Genomic DNA, 13,174 nt, shown 5'->3' on the forward strand with positions numbered 1-13,174 from the left:
TCAAATGACAGTAGCTAAACCAACAGAATAACATTGAAAAAAAAAAGGAAAGAACTGTGAGAGACCCAACTTAACGCAACACTCAACGCAGCAATCAACTCAACTAGATAAAAGAATACATCGCTTGCACCACACAAATGCACATCGAAATTTCAAGGGAAAGAATTTATTTTTTTTATTGTTGTATTTGTTATAAAACGAGAAACGAACGGATACAGTTTGTTTGTAATATTATTTGACTCCGATTTGACTTTTTCGATTGGATGAGTCGTCGTTAAATGCCATCAATTGCTCAATCAATTTACAAGTGAACAAGTGAAGATATCAATGCTTACAATCACGTAGTTTGTATAAGCACAAGAATTAGTTCTGAATTGAAATAGTTCCAAACAATGCACAACAACACAGTAATGATGTGTGATATTTAATACGGGTGCGATGTGAGCGGGGTATTTCAACTTTATTTAATTGCCATAAAAAAACAAACCGTGAGAACATTAATATTCATCGGAACTTTGCATTTGTGTTCATTAGGATTCAGTATTAATCAATTAATAGAGTTACGACTGAGGTACTGAAAAAGTAAAAGAAACAGTGCTACACAATACGGGAAAAAGAGATGTCCACTTTGGTGCCATTCGGAAAATTATCCACTCCATCGCCAGATCCAGAGGCAGATGAGAATAGCTCAAAACGACAAGCCACGAGGGTGTTCAAAAAGAGTTCATCAAATGGCAAAATTACCGTTTACCTCGGAAAAAGAGATTTTACACACGCTGATCCCATCGATGGTGTTGTTTTAATTGATCCCGATTATGTGAAGGACCATAAAGTATTTGGCAGTGTATTGGCCGCATTTCGTTACGGACGTGAAGACTTAGACGTGCTTGGGCTGACGTTTCGTAAAGACTTGTACGTTGCACAAGAGCAAATTTTTCCAAGAACCGAAAAAGAGAGGCCTCTGACCAGACTACAAGAACGTCTGATCAAGAAACTTGGTTCGAATGCCTATCCATTTTATTTTGAAGTTCCACCACACTGTCCAGCCAGTGTGTCACTTCAACCTAGTCCCAATGAAACGGGCAAACCATGCGGTGTTGATTATGAATTGAAAATGTATGTTGGCGATCAAATTGATGACAAGCCACACAAGAGGAACTCAGTGCGTTTGGCCATTCGAAAAATTATGTATGCACCATCGAAAATTGGCGAGCAACCATCAATCGAAGTGAGCAAAGAGTTCATGATGAAACCAAACAAAATTCATTTAGAAGCCAGTTTGGACAAGGAGCTATACCATCACGGCGAAACAATTTCCGTCAACGTTCACATTGCCAATAACTCAAATCGCACAGTGAAAAAGATTAAAGTGTCTGTGAGGCAATTCGCAGATATTTGTCTATTTTCAACAGCACAGTATAAATGCACGGTGGCTGAAATTGAGTCCGACGACTCAGTGGGTCCTGGTTTTACATTGAGCAAAGTATTAACATTACGGCCATTGCTCAAGGACAATAAGGATAAGCGTGGCCTTGCATTGGATGGTCAACTGAAACATGATGACAGCAATTTAGCATCTAGCACAATAATCACCGATCCAGCGCACAGAGAAAATTTGGGTATAATCGTTCAATACAAAGTAAAAGTGAAACTGTGTATCGGCGGTCCGATTTTGGGCGGAGATTTAGTCGCAGAGCTGCCGTTCACTCTCATGCATCCGGAGCCAATCGATGATGAACCTTGCTTTACACTATCGGATCGAGCCTCTAGCCGAACAAATGCCAACTTACAGGCCACCAAAATGGACGAACATAACGAAAGTTCAACTAGTGGAAATCTCATTCAATTAGAAGATGATGACTTCAAGGATGATGATATCATTTTCGAAGATTTCGCTCGACTCCGATTGAAAGGTGAAGCTGATTAAATGACATTCACCTGCAGTGAGATTCACTCGTCTTCTTATCAAAACGCATAGCATTATTATTGAAACTTTTATTATTATTTTTCTATTTGAATTTTGCTTCATTGTCTCAATATTCGGCCCAATACATGGATTAAATAAAAGAACAACAACAACAACAAAAAAAATAAAACAAAGCCAACATTATATTTGTAGGTATAATTGTAATTAGTTTTGGATAAAGATTACTCTGCGTTTTCAATGTATTTTGAAATGGGTGATGTATTTGACGCACACATTTCTAGGTTATGTTCAGTGTTTCAATGTTTCTCTATAGCCTAAAAATGTTCATTCTCGTTAATTTTTTTTTTACTTTAATAAAAATACTTTGCAAAGACAGAATGATACACAAACACACACAATTGGAGATGCGTTTAATTTTTATTTTCAAAATCTTAGCCTTTTATTGATACAACTTATTTGCCCAATTCATCGGTGCCAATATTATATTTTGTCTTAATGTTGTTCAGCTCCTCTTGTTTCTTGTCAACATCTAATCGCTTGAACGCCTTATTTGATTGATAGTAAAGTACAACCAAGTATCGATTGCAAACGTTGAAGCCAGATAAATGATCACAGGCATTCTTTGCATCGAAAATGTCTTCGTAAACAACAAATGCTGTTCCTCTGGTTTCTGGTGTATTTCCACTAGATATTAGGAAAATAATGTATGAATTATTTCAATTGAACAAGTTAAACTCAGAATGTCAATTTACTATTTCAATTGAAATACTTACACTCGGATCTGTCGTATTGCGCCATATTTTCCAAAAATATCGTACATTTCATCCGATGTGATTTTGTATGGTAAATTTCTGATGTAAAGAACACGATTCACTTCTGGGGGCAATCGAATCTAAAACAAACAACATTTCAGTTTTAATGTAAACGTTTGTCAGTCAAATTGTATTTCTATTCGCATGCTATGGTTATTTTAATTGGTTTATACTTACATTGTTCCGTTTTTGCATAGCCAACGACATTTTTATGGATTTATCTTGATGTTTTTTTTTTCACTTAGAAATAAATATTTAAACGATTGAAATTGTGGTAAAACGTTCCGTGTTGACGATAAAATGGTACACAAAACTATGTACGCCAGCTATTTGACATCTGTAGAAACACCAATGCAAACGTTCAATGCTGAAATCGCGTGCGTTCTATGTTCAATTCAACTATGCGATGTTTTTTTAGTGCGTTCATTTATCAGAAATGTTTTGGTAAATAACCGTTATCCAATATTGGATTATTCGCATGTATTGTGACTGAACAAAAAAAAATTTGCCATCAGTACTCCGTAGTTTTGTGTCGTCTTGTGTTCGTCTCTCATTTTTATATTTCTATATTTTTAAGTAAAAAAAAAATGGACAAATTTGGCTACAAAATTGTTGAAATCATTGGCACTGGAACGTTTGGGTAAACTCATCTTCTGCATACTTACACCTGTTTGGTTTAAATATACAAGAAAAATATTCATGATAAACTTGAACAATGTCGCAGCACGGTATATAAATGCATGGATGACAACAACAATGTACGCTGCATCAAGAAAATTCAATTGGTAGACGCATCGGATGTTGTGACAAACGCACATTTCGAAATGATTCAACAGGAAATCTATTTGTTGCAAAATTTGGCCCATCCGCGAATCATTGGACTGTATGAATATTTCTGTTCAAACACTGATAACAAGTGCATTTACATTGTCATGGAATATGCATCAAACGGTTCATTGTCAAAAATGATAAACGATCAGCAAACTTTTTTGGACGAAAATGTAAGTGACACACGATTTGATTTCTGTTTAGTTTGATTTTATTGCATTGTTTTTGTGTTTCGTCCCACAGAAAATCAAACAGGTTTTAATTGACATAGTGCTAGGTGTTGAATATTTGCACATGAAAAACGTAGTTCATAAGGATCTGAAACCCTGTAATATTTTGTTATGCAACAACGGACGTTTGAAAATCGCTGATTTCGGTGTTTCAAAAATAAAAAATATGTAAGATTTACCCATGCAATTTTTCAAAGAAAAATTTTCATTAAAAACTACTTCTTAAATTTGCAGTGATAATTGCTATTTGGATGACGTGTTTCAACGTAATGAAACAAAGGAAATGGGTGGTTCACCAATTTACATGGCACCCGAAACATTGATACACAAACATTTCAGTTTTTCCAGTGATATTTGGGCCCTCGGTTGTATTTTGTATGAACTTTGTGCACTGCAGCCGGCCTTTGGTGCAGTGCAAGTAAGTTTACCAATTGGAATTCAGTCGAATTTATTGGTTTGAAACCAGAGAGTTTGAATTATTGTTTTTTTCTTTAGTCGATGGACGAATTAATAAGATGTACGTTGACCAAAGAATACCCACCTCTAAATCCAGACAATGTTAGCAAGCAAATGGTCGCTTTGTGCGCACACATGATGGAAGCAGACGTAAAAAGACGTGCCACAATTAAAGATGTCATACGCAATCCAGTGGTCATTGTTGACTATTACCACAGCTATTTTCGATTTGACCCATAGTTTGGACGAGATTTTACATTTACATTACAAAAAAAATTAGTGTTAGTTCATTGATATTTATTACATATTATTATTGCATGAATCTTTGGAAGTCAACGACAAAATAATTGAAAAATAAAAAAAAATTGTACAGTCGAGCGAGAAAAGAAAAACTAATCTCACGACTCTATTGATTGGACCATTGTTAGAAAATTGATTGGACCATTGATTGGAGATATAAATATATTCGTTAAAATCATGAAAATTGTTCAAATTGTTAAAAACTAGTGCTTTTATTCTGATTTGATTGAATTGATTATCTGGTGTGTTTTGCGTTGAATATCCAACGGACTCAGAAAATGTGGTTTAACACTGATGACAATGGCATCTAGCACGAACACAATTACGATGCACGAACGACGACACCTCAAGTCAATTACAGTACAATTTTTGGTAGTGGTTAATGTATTCTTCACACAGCTCGGCTGCAAACAAAATACAACAGAATGGAAAATTTCAATGTTTTCTTCAAGTTGATATACAATCGGCACATTTGACAAACTCAATAATACTTTTCAGAAAATCTGGAGAGCCACGCTGTCGAATATTACGCTGCTGAAACCACGTATACACTGTATAAAAAACAATTGAATCATTGGTTTTCTTCGCGGCTTCAAGGTATTTGCGGGCTGACAAATTTTCGGCTCCTGTCAATGAATTGGCTAATCGAAGAGCTTCGACAATCTTCCCTTGGCCTAAAAGCACCTCGATTATTATCTGAAAAAGAGAATCGTGAAACTCATTCGAATTCTATCATCATGTGATGGAATCTGGTGTTCTACAAACCGTTTCTGCATTCAACTTATGCAACATATCTAAAGCCATTTGGGTGACGGAAGGATGTTCATGTGATAACGAAAGTAGGAAACATGCAAGCACTTTTGATTCATTAATCAAAGAGAATTTGATTAAATTCTGTAGCGTATCGAATTGCTTGCGTCGCACTAAATTAACAATAACAAGTTTGCTAATGTCATGCTGAGCAGCAATGTTGTTTTTGGCTAAAGAAGTAATGTACAGCATGAGCACTTGTCCGATGTAAGTTGATTCACTGATATTCGAAAAAATATTGACAAATAAATCATTTTGGTCGATGAGTACTCGTGGTATTGTCGTTGTTTTGGCTACTTGTTTGGCAGATGACGGTTGAGCTGTAATATTCTGTACCTCGGCGGTAACCCAGCTCCTGTGGGGGAAAAAAACACATATGCAGGATATTGAATTGCATCAAATATTTTGATTACTCACGAATAAACGACATTCAATTTGTCGAAGACATTTTCAATCACAGGCAAAAGATTTCCATTGTATTGGCTACTGAGCATTTCTTTTAGAGTTCCCACCAAAACAAGTTTTGCATTCGTTCGGTTCAGTAGCAGTTCCACCAATCGTACTCTATCAGTGATCAAATTGCACAATGATTCCAATCGTAGTTTCACATCCCACAAGCAGCCAAGCTTTGCATCAATGACTATATTTGGTTGAAACAATACCCAATTTGGTGAATCTGATGGAGAACGGTACAAAGCAATATTAACAATAACGAAATATTTAATTACAATAACAACTAGTACTTACACAATTCACAGTTTTTCGTTTTTCCGTCCAGTGATAAGCTTGGTACTTGCAGTGAAAATGGTTTGATCGGTCTTCCCAGTGTGATTGGCGTATGATACGTGACATCATTTGTGGTAACTGTTCCACTCGTTAATTTAATGTCGAATAGTAAAGATGTGGCAGAAGCCTAGGTATTGTCAATAAATTTCATTTAAATCGAACATTTTGGTATTATTGTTGAATAGATTTGTATACCTGGTGATGAACGACTATCAAATCATCGACAATATTCATGGCAAAGCGTCCACTGTGACCGAGCTGAAGTATATGGGATTTCTTTGGAGCTAAACCTGGCCCATTCAAAAGATAAATGATAACTTCGACCAATCGGGTTGATGTTGGTTTTAATATCAAAATTGACAGAGTGTCATAGATTTCAGCCAACGTTAAGTCTCTCTCTGGAATGCCATGTTCACTTTTCCCTGATTTGGATCGAATAGCCAACAAATTATAAATTTGGTATTCCGAAAACATTATGTTAATTATGTAACATACATTCAATTTTTGGCAATCTCGTTATGACACCACCCTGTTTTATAAGAATGGGTGTTAGTAGCATTCCTTTGTTTGATGCAAGTACAGCCAAATTCCCCGTTGGACACCATGAAAACCAATCGACCGTCAGATTCATCGATTTTATCGATTTCAACAGCTTTTTCTCCACATTAACCGTAAATATTTCAACGCCTGTATTTGAAATAAATACTACCTCTCTATTATGTATCCAAACGAATCCATACACTGTTGTACTTTTGCTTTGGTGCACAATCATTTCATTGACATTTGGTTGATTGTTTGCGAATGTGATGAATTCCACGCATTTTTCGGTTCGTTGGATGGCCAATAACTTTTTGTCGGGCGAAAATTTTATCGATCGCATCGGCCCCTTATCATCCATACAAAAAGTGAGCGTCTGATTTTCGGTTGGCCCTTTGACAGTGATTCCAGTGGCACCGCCCGATCGCACAGCGAACAACTGTTTGAATGAATACATTCGTGATATGGAAGGAAAAACAGGTAAAATAATGTGCTAGAATCGCGATGGTTTAGTCGAACCTGTTTATTGGAATCATCAAAGAATACATCGGTTATTTGACTGACTGAATCAAAGCGAATGGGATCGCTACACAACTCCAAATAGTATGATTGCTCCATGGCTAAATTGTATCCACACATAAAAACACAACAAAATTAATTTAACAAAATAGTTGAAAACAAATGAGACAATGATTTTATTTGATCAATCACAGTAATTGGGAATATTTTTAATTCATTGTTTAATGCCCATTTCAGTCATTCAATAGGTGGTAAACAATTGACATTTTTGCCATTTGACAGACCATTTGTTTTGCATTGGTTAATCTAATAAACATCGATAGTGCAGTGTGTTGCAGGAATTCATCGCAGACGAACAGTGACATTTCGATGTTTTCGCGTACATTTGCTGCCAATGCTAGACATTCGCCGCTGTCGATTTGTTTTGGCATCAACTTTAGGTCAATTTTCATTTTCATTGTAATTTAACACGAACTCAAAATGGTCAAACTAACACCGGAATTAATAAATGCATCGATGCAGTATATAAATCCATGCCGAGATCGTGAATTGGATCTGCGTGGTAAGAATTTTGTTTTATTTTTTATTTATTTTAAAAAAATTCAAGGTTATGTTGACTCATGATGCTTTCGCATATCCGATGGATTTTATCGTTCTTTTATACAAATATAAAATGAACATTATGTCTCGAATGGGGATTCATTGATCGGTTTATTTTAGGCTACAAAATACCGCAAATTGAAAACATGGGAGCCACACTGGATCAGTTCGATACAATTGATTTTTCGGATAATGATTTGCGACGTTTGGATGGGTTCCCATATTTGCCACGAATTAAATGCTTGCTGTTAAACAATAATCGCATTGTGTAAGTTGCTTCACACGAAAATTCTACAAATTTCGGATACTAAGTTGCATTTGGTGTCATTTCACAGACGAATAGCAGATAACCTTCATGAGTTCCTTCCGAATCTGGAGAGTATTATACTGACAGGGAACAATTTACAAGATTTTAGTGATTTAGATCCCCTTGTGGCGCTATCTAAACTAGAAACACTGTCACTGCTCACAAATCCAATCACTACTGATCCTCATTACCGCGAATATATCGCCTACAAGTAAGTGTATTTGGTTAACATAATCTAGAATAAATGAGGTTTGATATTCATCTTTATTGCCTTAGATTCCCGAAGCTCCGGCTCTTAGATTTCCGTAAAATTCGGCAAAAGGATAGACAAGCTGCTGTTGAGCTATTTAAAAGTAAAAAAGGGAAGGAAATCCTCAAGGAAATTGCAAAGAAAGCTAAAGCAGCTGCTGCAAATCCCGCCGCTGCAGAGTCGAATAGTTCAAAAGGTAAACCCAAACACGCTCGCTCACTCACTCATACACATTTAACAACTTTTCATTTACTCCCGATCATATTCCACAGTCCCAACGGCATCACAAGAAGATGTCCAGAGAATCCGAGATGCTATCAAGAATGCAACATCTTTGCAAGAGGTTGAGCGGCTCACGCGAATATTACAATCGGGCAACATTCCAGAAAATCTCAATGCCGAAAATGGAAATGGAAATGGTAATATCTTATGAAATTTACGAATCTTATAGACTGTAATCGATTTTTCAACACTTTTAGGCGCGCCACATGAAGATGATGCTATGGAAATGTGAGCTGGAATGGAATTAGCTAAAAAAAATATCAAACTTATCGATAAGCAACCGTTTTCTTAATCTTTTCATGAGCAACAGACATTTCTTTGTTCAAGTCAAATATTTAATAAAATATTTCATTTCAACATATTTCATGAAGAACATTTTTTTTTTGTGACGCGCTTTGCAAACATTGCAGTGGAGTGAACAGCTTGATAATCATTTTTCTCATACAGTAGTACACTTATTTCGTTGACAGAAATTCTGTCTTCTTCGACTGAAGTTTGCACGTAAATTACTAGATTGATTAGTCATAAATAAAACACCATTTTACATCAATTAGTTGAAATATTTTTATGGCTTTTCGAAAATAGTTTGCATGGTAAATGTTTTATTTTTATATATATATATAAATACAGCGTTGTCGAAACTTATACATTAGGACTATGACTCGGAGATGAAACAATGATGTTGATCGATGCCAATGGCATATGTGAATGGCATAGCTGTTATTCGTTGCTGAGTAAATGCACCTAATCGGTGCCGAAATAACGTTGTCCGAAGTGGTTCGGTGCCACTGGATGGAGTTCCGATGTGAGAATTTTCATGTCTGGGAAAGCGGCAACGACGGTTTTAGCCGCTTGTGGCGTGCAAAATAAATTCGATAAAATAATTGAAGATTCCTTTACACCATGCTCTTTCAAAACATTCACGGCCTAAGAAAATAAATCAATCAAAATATTAAAGACATATTAGTGCCCAACTAGGCTCATTGGGATGGTGTCAACGTTTCAAATGTTGTGTACCTGAACAACCGTATTGCCGGTTGACATGATTGGATACATGAGTAAAACTTGCCGTTTGGCGATGTCATCCGGAAAACGAGCATAAACTACTTTGGCAACGTGTGTTTCGGCATCCGATTCGACTAAAATTTTACCAATCCGAATTGATCGGCAGCAATCACGTAGTCCTTGTTCCATTGCCTCACCCGAACGAACAATGGACACACCGCAATTGCCTGACTGATATCTAATGAAAATGAGATTGAATGTGAATGTTAATGCAAAAATTTCAATGCGGTGGGTTCAAGAAAGATTTGTCCATATGCGGCTAGGTCCATACTTTAAACCATCGTAGATTGCTCCAGTGGGCGTCACAACGGAGCAGTCTGAGTATGGCAATTGGTTTAAACTTTCTTCAATCACCAACCGAATCAAACGATCGGCATAGAATTTAAAATCACTTCGACTAGTATTCCTGAAAAATGCCAACAAAATGATATGTCACTTTCATTATTTGATGGAGAAAAAGTTGTGTTTCGTTTTTTCTTCACCTATCGCGGATTATGGTTTGGAGCTCTTTGATTTGAGAATTTTGCTCCAATACTTTGAGATTATCACCTATTTTATGTTCGATTGAAATTGGTACATTATTATTTACGGTGCCCATAATTGTAAAGATCTTTCTATTTCACTTGCGCTATGACTGTATAAATATTTGGGAATTGTTATTTCTCTCGATGTTATCTTATCTGCATTGTTCACGTGCAACACCATTGACAGCTGTCAAATGACCGTACACAAAGTTGGAAGAAAATGCAATATTTTCATACAAAATATTTCTTCTATCAAAATTGTTCTAAAATAATATTTAAATAAATATATTTTTACACAATTTGTAATACAATTTGCATATCTTGATAGATGTTGAATTGAAAAATGGAATTTCTTTTTTCTTGTAACAGTTTTGAAAAGGTTCGTTTCGTTCTACGAATGCATACAATGAAATGAGTACGTTTCATGCTGGTTCATACATTCAGTCAAGTTAACGTTGTTGCTTTGTTTTCGTTTGACCATGCTAAAGCACATCAAATTATGCTTTGTTGTTATTCTCAACTCTGTCGCCAAACATTGCTACGATATACATACATATGAACAATGAAATTCATGTTGTTGCCTGCAGTGGCTTGATTTTGAGAAGAGTTGAATATTGGTCGTAATATTGATTCTGTGCAAAATATAAAGTAATAAATTGATGGAATAAGACGTAAAAGTTGCTACGATTTTGTGTAGAAAAAAATGCAATTTTGATTGCCTAAAGAAAGTGTAGCATTGAAATTCGAATAAATGAACTTGAAACAAATATGGACAGTGAAGGTTTGTGTTTTTTACATTACAAATTTTTTTCTTCTTCTTATTGTTGTTCTCATGGACAGAAGCTTGAAATCTTCTTATTCTATCATTGAATTAATGTTGATTTCACACGATAGGGAGCAACGACACGGGCAATGCAGCAACCACTGAGCCGATTGAAATAAGCGTCATATCGATAGATACAGTACAGGATATGATAATAGTTCAACCAGGTGAAATAAACCAAGCAAACACTGATTCGAGTCCAAATCGCAACGAACAATCGGTTAACATCGATATCAATAATCCTACAGTTGAATCAAGCAACGAAACAGATGTCACACCTAGTCGAAAAAAGCGAAAAAGGTAATAAATGTTTTGTATAACTGCGACATTTGTTGCAACGCAACACGATATAGATTTACGAAGCGAATGAATGACATGAATACGCCTGAGCTGTCATAGAAAAGAAAATGAAGGTTGTCATTTTCAATGCTTATTTTAGATCACAGTCTCGGAAATCAGATTCACCAAAGAAAGCGCCACCACCATTGGACAATGATGATGACGACGGATCCACATGTTCGATCTGCTTGGATACATGGGAGTGTAAGGGTGATCATCGCTTGGTCTCATTGAAATGTGGCCATCTGTTTGGAGAGAGCTGCATCAAACGGTATTCTGATTTATTTTTGATTATTTTTGTCGTGGACAAACGGAAACAGTCAAAACCTAATGAAATGATTTGTTAATTAAGATGGATCCATGAATGTCCGGCTCAATCAAAATGTTGCCCGACGTGCAAGAACAAAGCAGTGACACGTGATTTCCGACCATTGTATGCAAAACGAATCGTAGTTGTCGATAAAAGTGAAGAGTATCGCCTACAGGATCTCTACGAAATAGAAAAAACAAAAAATGTTGAACTTCAAAGCACATGCAGCGCCATCAAACTCGAACTGGCCGTTTTGAAAGAAGAGTATTCGAAGCTCGAGCTCGAATGCAATCGGCTCAAAAAGCACGGAACATTCCATGACGCACCGCACACATCATCGCACCGTGAAATTATGTACAAAATGTCGATGCATAAGAACATTGACCTCAGTCGGGAGGGTGGCTGCCGTGCCATGACCTATGGTCGTCGCATTCAAACTTTGATTCTATCACAAAAGTCAGGTGTTACTCTGTTTCCAGGCTATGGCGTTCGCTTTGTTAGCGCATACAATTTGCAACCGACCGTTTTCTTTCGTATGTCAACGAAAATGATTCGCGATTTATCACTGGACAGTGATGAAGAATTGCTAGCGGCAGCTTCCCAGGATATAAATGCATACATTTACAGTGTTACCAATAATACGCCAGTTGCCACAATCACCCCGTCGACAAGTCAAATCTGGGCAACGTCATTTGATAAAACTCGACCGCGTTACCTCCATCTCGGCTCCCAGCAGGGCATCACATACATTTACGACGTTCGTAATTGTATGTCATATGTTGAGCAACTACCAACGCCAGGTGATTTTAGTCCGGTTATTGGCATCCAATCGATTCCTGTGTCGAATGACTTTCGCTTCGGCGGTTTCATCGTGTGCAAACTGCAAAGTTTGTGGTTCTATGAATACACTGGTTCAGAGCGTATCGAACAAAGCAAATTGACAGTCGACGGACCATTCGCTTCTATTAGCTACGACGACCAAACAAATGCACTACTCATTGCCACACGTATAAGTTCAAAGTATCCACAGACCCGTCTGATTGTGGCGAATTTGTCAAAAATCGATCAAACAACAGTATTACGAACGGTATGCACAATTTACGGATCTCGAACGCAGTCCGTGATGTCACGCAGCACGCAGATGACCGTTGGAAATGACTCGCTCGTTGCAAGCTACTTGCAAGACACGAAAACCGTGAGTATGTGGAACGCAAAGAATGGCATCAAAATGCAAGGATTCAACGTTGACGACTGCATCATGGACATGTGTCCGATGTACTTGAATAATGCAGCATTTTTGGCTACGCTCAGTGACAACAAATGCCGAATATTCCAGGTCAATTCCGTTTAAATTATCTATTTGCCACAGTTTTGTTTCTTAAGTTTTGATAAGTTTCCTTCTTCAATTGAAAATTGTTTGCGAGTAATAAGTACGCAAAAGTGCTAAATTATATCTCAATAAGATTTAC

At 36.7% G+C, this 13,174-nt stretch overlaps 7 protein-coding genes across 8 annotated transcripts; 4 read left to right on the forward strand and 3 right to left on the reverse strand.

Annotated features, from left to right (window-relative positions):
* Positions 1 to 47: 47 nt before the first annotated feature.
* Positions 48 to 2,325, forward strand: LOC129578991 (beta-arrestin-1-like). Of its 2 annotated transcripts, none has more exons than XM_055468429.1 (2): positions 48 to 449; positions 535 to 2,325. In XM_055468429.1, exon 2 carries the CDS (start codon positions 620 to 622, stop codon positions 1,925 to 1,927), a length of 1,308 nt encoding a protein of 435 aa, XP_055324404.1. In that variant the 5' UTR covers positions 48 to 449; positions 535 to 619; the 3' UTR covers positions 1,928 to 2,325. The 2 variants fall into 2 exon arrangements, with proteins under 2 accessions (XP_055324404.1, XP_055324405.1); XM_055468430.1 differs by having other exon boundaries at positions 48 to 440.
* On the reverse strand, positions 2,326 to 3,081 carry LOC129578995 (splicing factor 3B subunit 6). The gene is made up of 3 exons (XM_055468435.1): positions 2,917 to 3,081; positions 2,701 to 2,819; positions 2,326 to 2,611 (listed from the first exon to the last, which is right to left on the reverse strand). The coding sequence occupies exons 1-3, from the start codon at positions 2,944 to 2,946 to the stop codon at positions 2,380 to 2,382; spliced, it is 381 nt and encodes a 126-aa protein (XP_055324410.1). The 5' UTR covers positions 2,947 to 3,081; the 3' UTR covers positions 2,326 to 2,379.
* Positions 3,082 to 3,207: 126 nt separating this feature from the next.
* Positions 3,208 to 4,756, forward strand: LOC129578992 (uncharacterized). Its single transcript, XM_055468431.1, has 5 exons — positions 3,208 to 3,379; positions 3,464 to 3,740; positions 3,811 to 3,965; positions 4,032 to 4,215; positions 4,293 to 4,756. Exons 1-5 carry the CDS (start codon positions 3,327 to 3,329, stop codon positions 4,491 to 4,493), a joined length of 870 nt encoding a protein of 289 aa, XP_055324406.1. The 5' UTR covers positions 3,208 to 3,326; the 3' UTR covers positions 4,494 to 4,756.
* LOC129578989 (regulator of MON1-CCZ1 complex) lies at positions 4,536 to 7,508 on the reverse strand. Its single transcript, XM_055468426.1, has 8 exons — positions 7,206 to 7,508; positions 6,645 to 7,125; positions 6,345 to 6,571; positions 6,111 to 6,276; positions 5,781 to 6,039; positions 5,319 to 5,718; positions 5,045 to 5,249; positions 4,536 to 4,957 (listed from the first exon to the last, which is right to left on the reverse strand). The coding sequence occupies exons 1-8, from the start codon at positions 7,323 to 7,325 to the stop codon at positions 4,905 to 4,907; spliced, it is 1,911 nt and encodes a 636-aa protein (XP_055324401.1). The 5' UTR covers positions 7,326 to 7,508; the 3' UTR covers positions 4,536 to 4,904.
* A 61-nt stretch (positions 7,509 to 7,569) lies between these two features.
* On the forward strand, positions 7,570 to 9,005 carry LOC129578993 (probable U2 small nuclear ribonucleoprotein A'). Its single transcript, XM_055468433.1, has 6 exons — positions 7,570 to 7,767; positions 7,926 to 8,073; positions 8,141 to 8,323; positions 8,389 to 8,558; positions 8,635 to 8,781; positions 8,842 to 9,005. Exons 1-6 carry the CDS (start codon positions 7,686 to 7,688, stop codon positions 8,874 to 8,876), a joined length of 765 nt encoding a protein of 254 aa, XP_055324408.1. The 5' UTR covers positions 7,570 to 7,685; the 3' UTR covers positions 8,877 to 9,005.
* Positions 9,006 to 9,194: 189 nt separating this feature from the next.
* On the reverse strand, positions 9,195 to 10,491 carry LOC129578994 (uracil phosphoribosyltransferase homolog). Its single transcript, XM_055468434.1, has 4 exons — positions 10,192 to 10,491; positions 9,981 to 10,115; positions 9,662 to 9,887; positions 9,195 to 9,571 (listed from the first exon to the last, which is right to left on the reverse strand). Exons 1-4 carry the CDS (start codon positions 10,305 to 10,307, stop codon positions 9,389 to 9,391), a joined length of 660 nt encoding a protein of 219 aa, XP_055324409.1. The 5' UTR covers positions 10,308 to 10,491; the 3' UTR covers positions 9,195 to 9,388.
* Positions 10,423 to 13,153, forward strand: LOC129578990 (E3 ubiquitin-protein ligase RFWD3-like). The gene is made up of 4 exons (XM_055468428.1): positions 10,423 to 11,014; positions 11,128 to 11,356; positions 11,496 to 11,666; positions 11,748 to 13,153. The coding sequence occupies exons 1-4, from the start codon at positions 11,002 to 11,004 to the stop codon at positions 13,054 to 13,056; spliced, it is 1,722 nt and encodes a 573-aa protein (XP_055324403.1). The 5' UTR covers positions 10,423 to 11,001; the 3' UTR covers positions 13,057 to 13,153.
* Positions 13,154 to 13,174: the final 21 nt, after the last annotated feature.

This window comes from Sitodiplosis mosellana, unplaced genomic scaffold (assembly GCF_009176505.1).
Source record: "Sitodiplosis mosellana isolate CC-2019 unplaced genomic scaffold, AAFC_SMos_1.0 Smas_scaffold_6226, whole genome shotgun sequence".
Classification (NCBI taxonomy): Eukaryota; Metazoa; Arthropoda; class Insecta; order Diptera; family Cecidomyiidae; genus Sitodiplosis; species Sitodiplosis mosellana.

Coding starts and splice junctions, on each gene's coding strand:
- LOC129578993 (XM_055468433.1), top strand. CDS start 7,686: ATGGTCAAACTAACACCGGAATTAATAAATGCATCGATGCAGTATATA. Junction 7,768..7,925: donor TCGTGAATTGGATCTGCGTG/GTAAGAATTTTG, acceptor GGTTTATTTTAG/GCTACAAAATACCGCAAATT. Junction 8,324..8,388: donor CGCGAATATATCGCCTACAA/GTAAGTGTATTT, acceptor TTATTGCCTTAG/ATTCCCGAAGCTCCGGCTCT.
- LOC129578990 (XM_055468428.1), top strand. Junction 11,357..11,495: donor AGTCGAAAAAAGCGAAAAAG/GTAATAAATGTT, acceptor TGCTTATTTTAG/ATCACAGTCTCGGAAATCAG. Junction 11,667..11,747: donor GGAGAGAGCTGCATCAAACG/GTATTCTGATTT, acceptor TTGTTAATTAAG/ATGGATCCATGAATGTCCGG.
- LOC129578989 (XM_055468426.1), bottom strand. CDS start 7,325: ATGTGTGGATACAATTTAGCCATGGAGCAATCATACTATTTGGAGTTG. Junction 6,040..6,110: donor AACGAAAAACTGTGAATTGT/GTAAGTACTAGT, acceptor GTTCTCCATCAG/ATTCACCAAATTGGGTATTG. Junction 4,958..5,044: donor CTCTCCAGATTTTCTGAAAA/GTATTATTGAGT, acceptor TTTTGTTTGCAG/CCGAGCTGTGTGAAGAATAC.
- LOC129578995 (XM_055468435.1), bottom strand. CDS start 2,946: ATGTCGTTGGCTATGCAAAAACGGAACAAT. Junction 2,820..2,916: donor CTATGCAAAAACGGAACAAT/GTAAGTATAAAC, acceptor TGTTTGTTTTAG/ATTCGATTGCCCCCAGAAGT. Junction 2,612..2,700: donor GCAATACGACAGATCCGAGT/GTAAGTATTTCA, acceptor CCTAATATCTAG/TGGAAATACACCAGAAACCA.
- LOC129578994 (XM_055468434.1), bottom strand. CDS start 10,307: ATGGGCACCGTAAATAATAATGTACCAATTTCAATCGAACATAAAATA. Junction 10,116..10,191: donor CAAACCATAATCCGCGATAG/GTGAAGAAAAAA, acceptor GGCATTTTTCAG/GAATACTAGTCGAAGTGATT. Junction 9,888..9,980: donor GCAATCTACGATGGTTTAAA/GTATGGACCTAG, acceptor CATTTTCATTAG/ATATCAGTCAGGCAATTGCG.
- LOC129578991 (XM_055468429.1), top strand. CDS start 620: ATGTCCACTTTGGTGCCATTCGGAAAATTATCCACTCCATCGCCAGAT.
- LOC129578992 (XM_055468431.1), top strand. CDS start 3,327: ATGGACAAATTTGGCTACAAAATTGTTGAAATCATTGGCACTGGAACG. Junction 3,380..3,463: donor ATTGGCACTGGAACGTTTGG/GTAAACTCATCT, acceptor ACAATGTCGCAG/CACGGTATATAAATGCATGG. Junction 3,966..4,031: donor GTTTCAAAAATAAAAAATAT/GTAAGATTTACC, acceptor TTAAATTTGCAG/TGATAATTGCTATTTGGATG.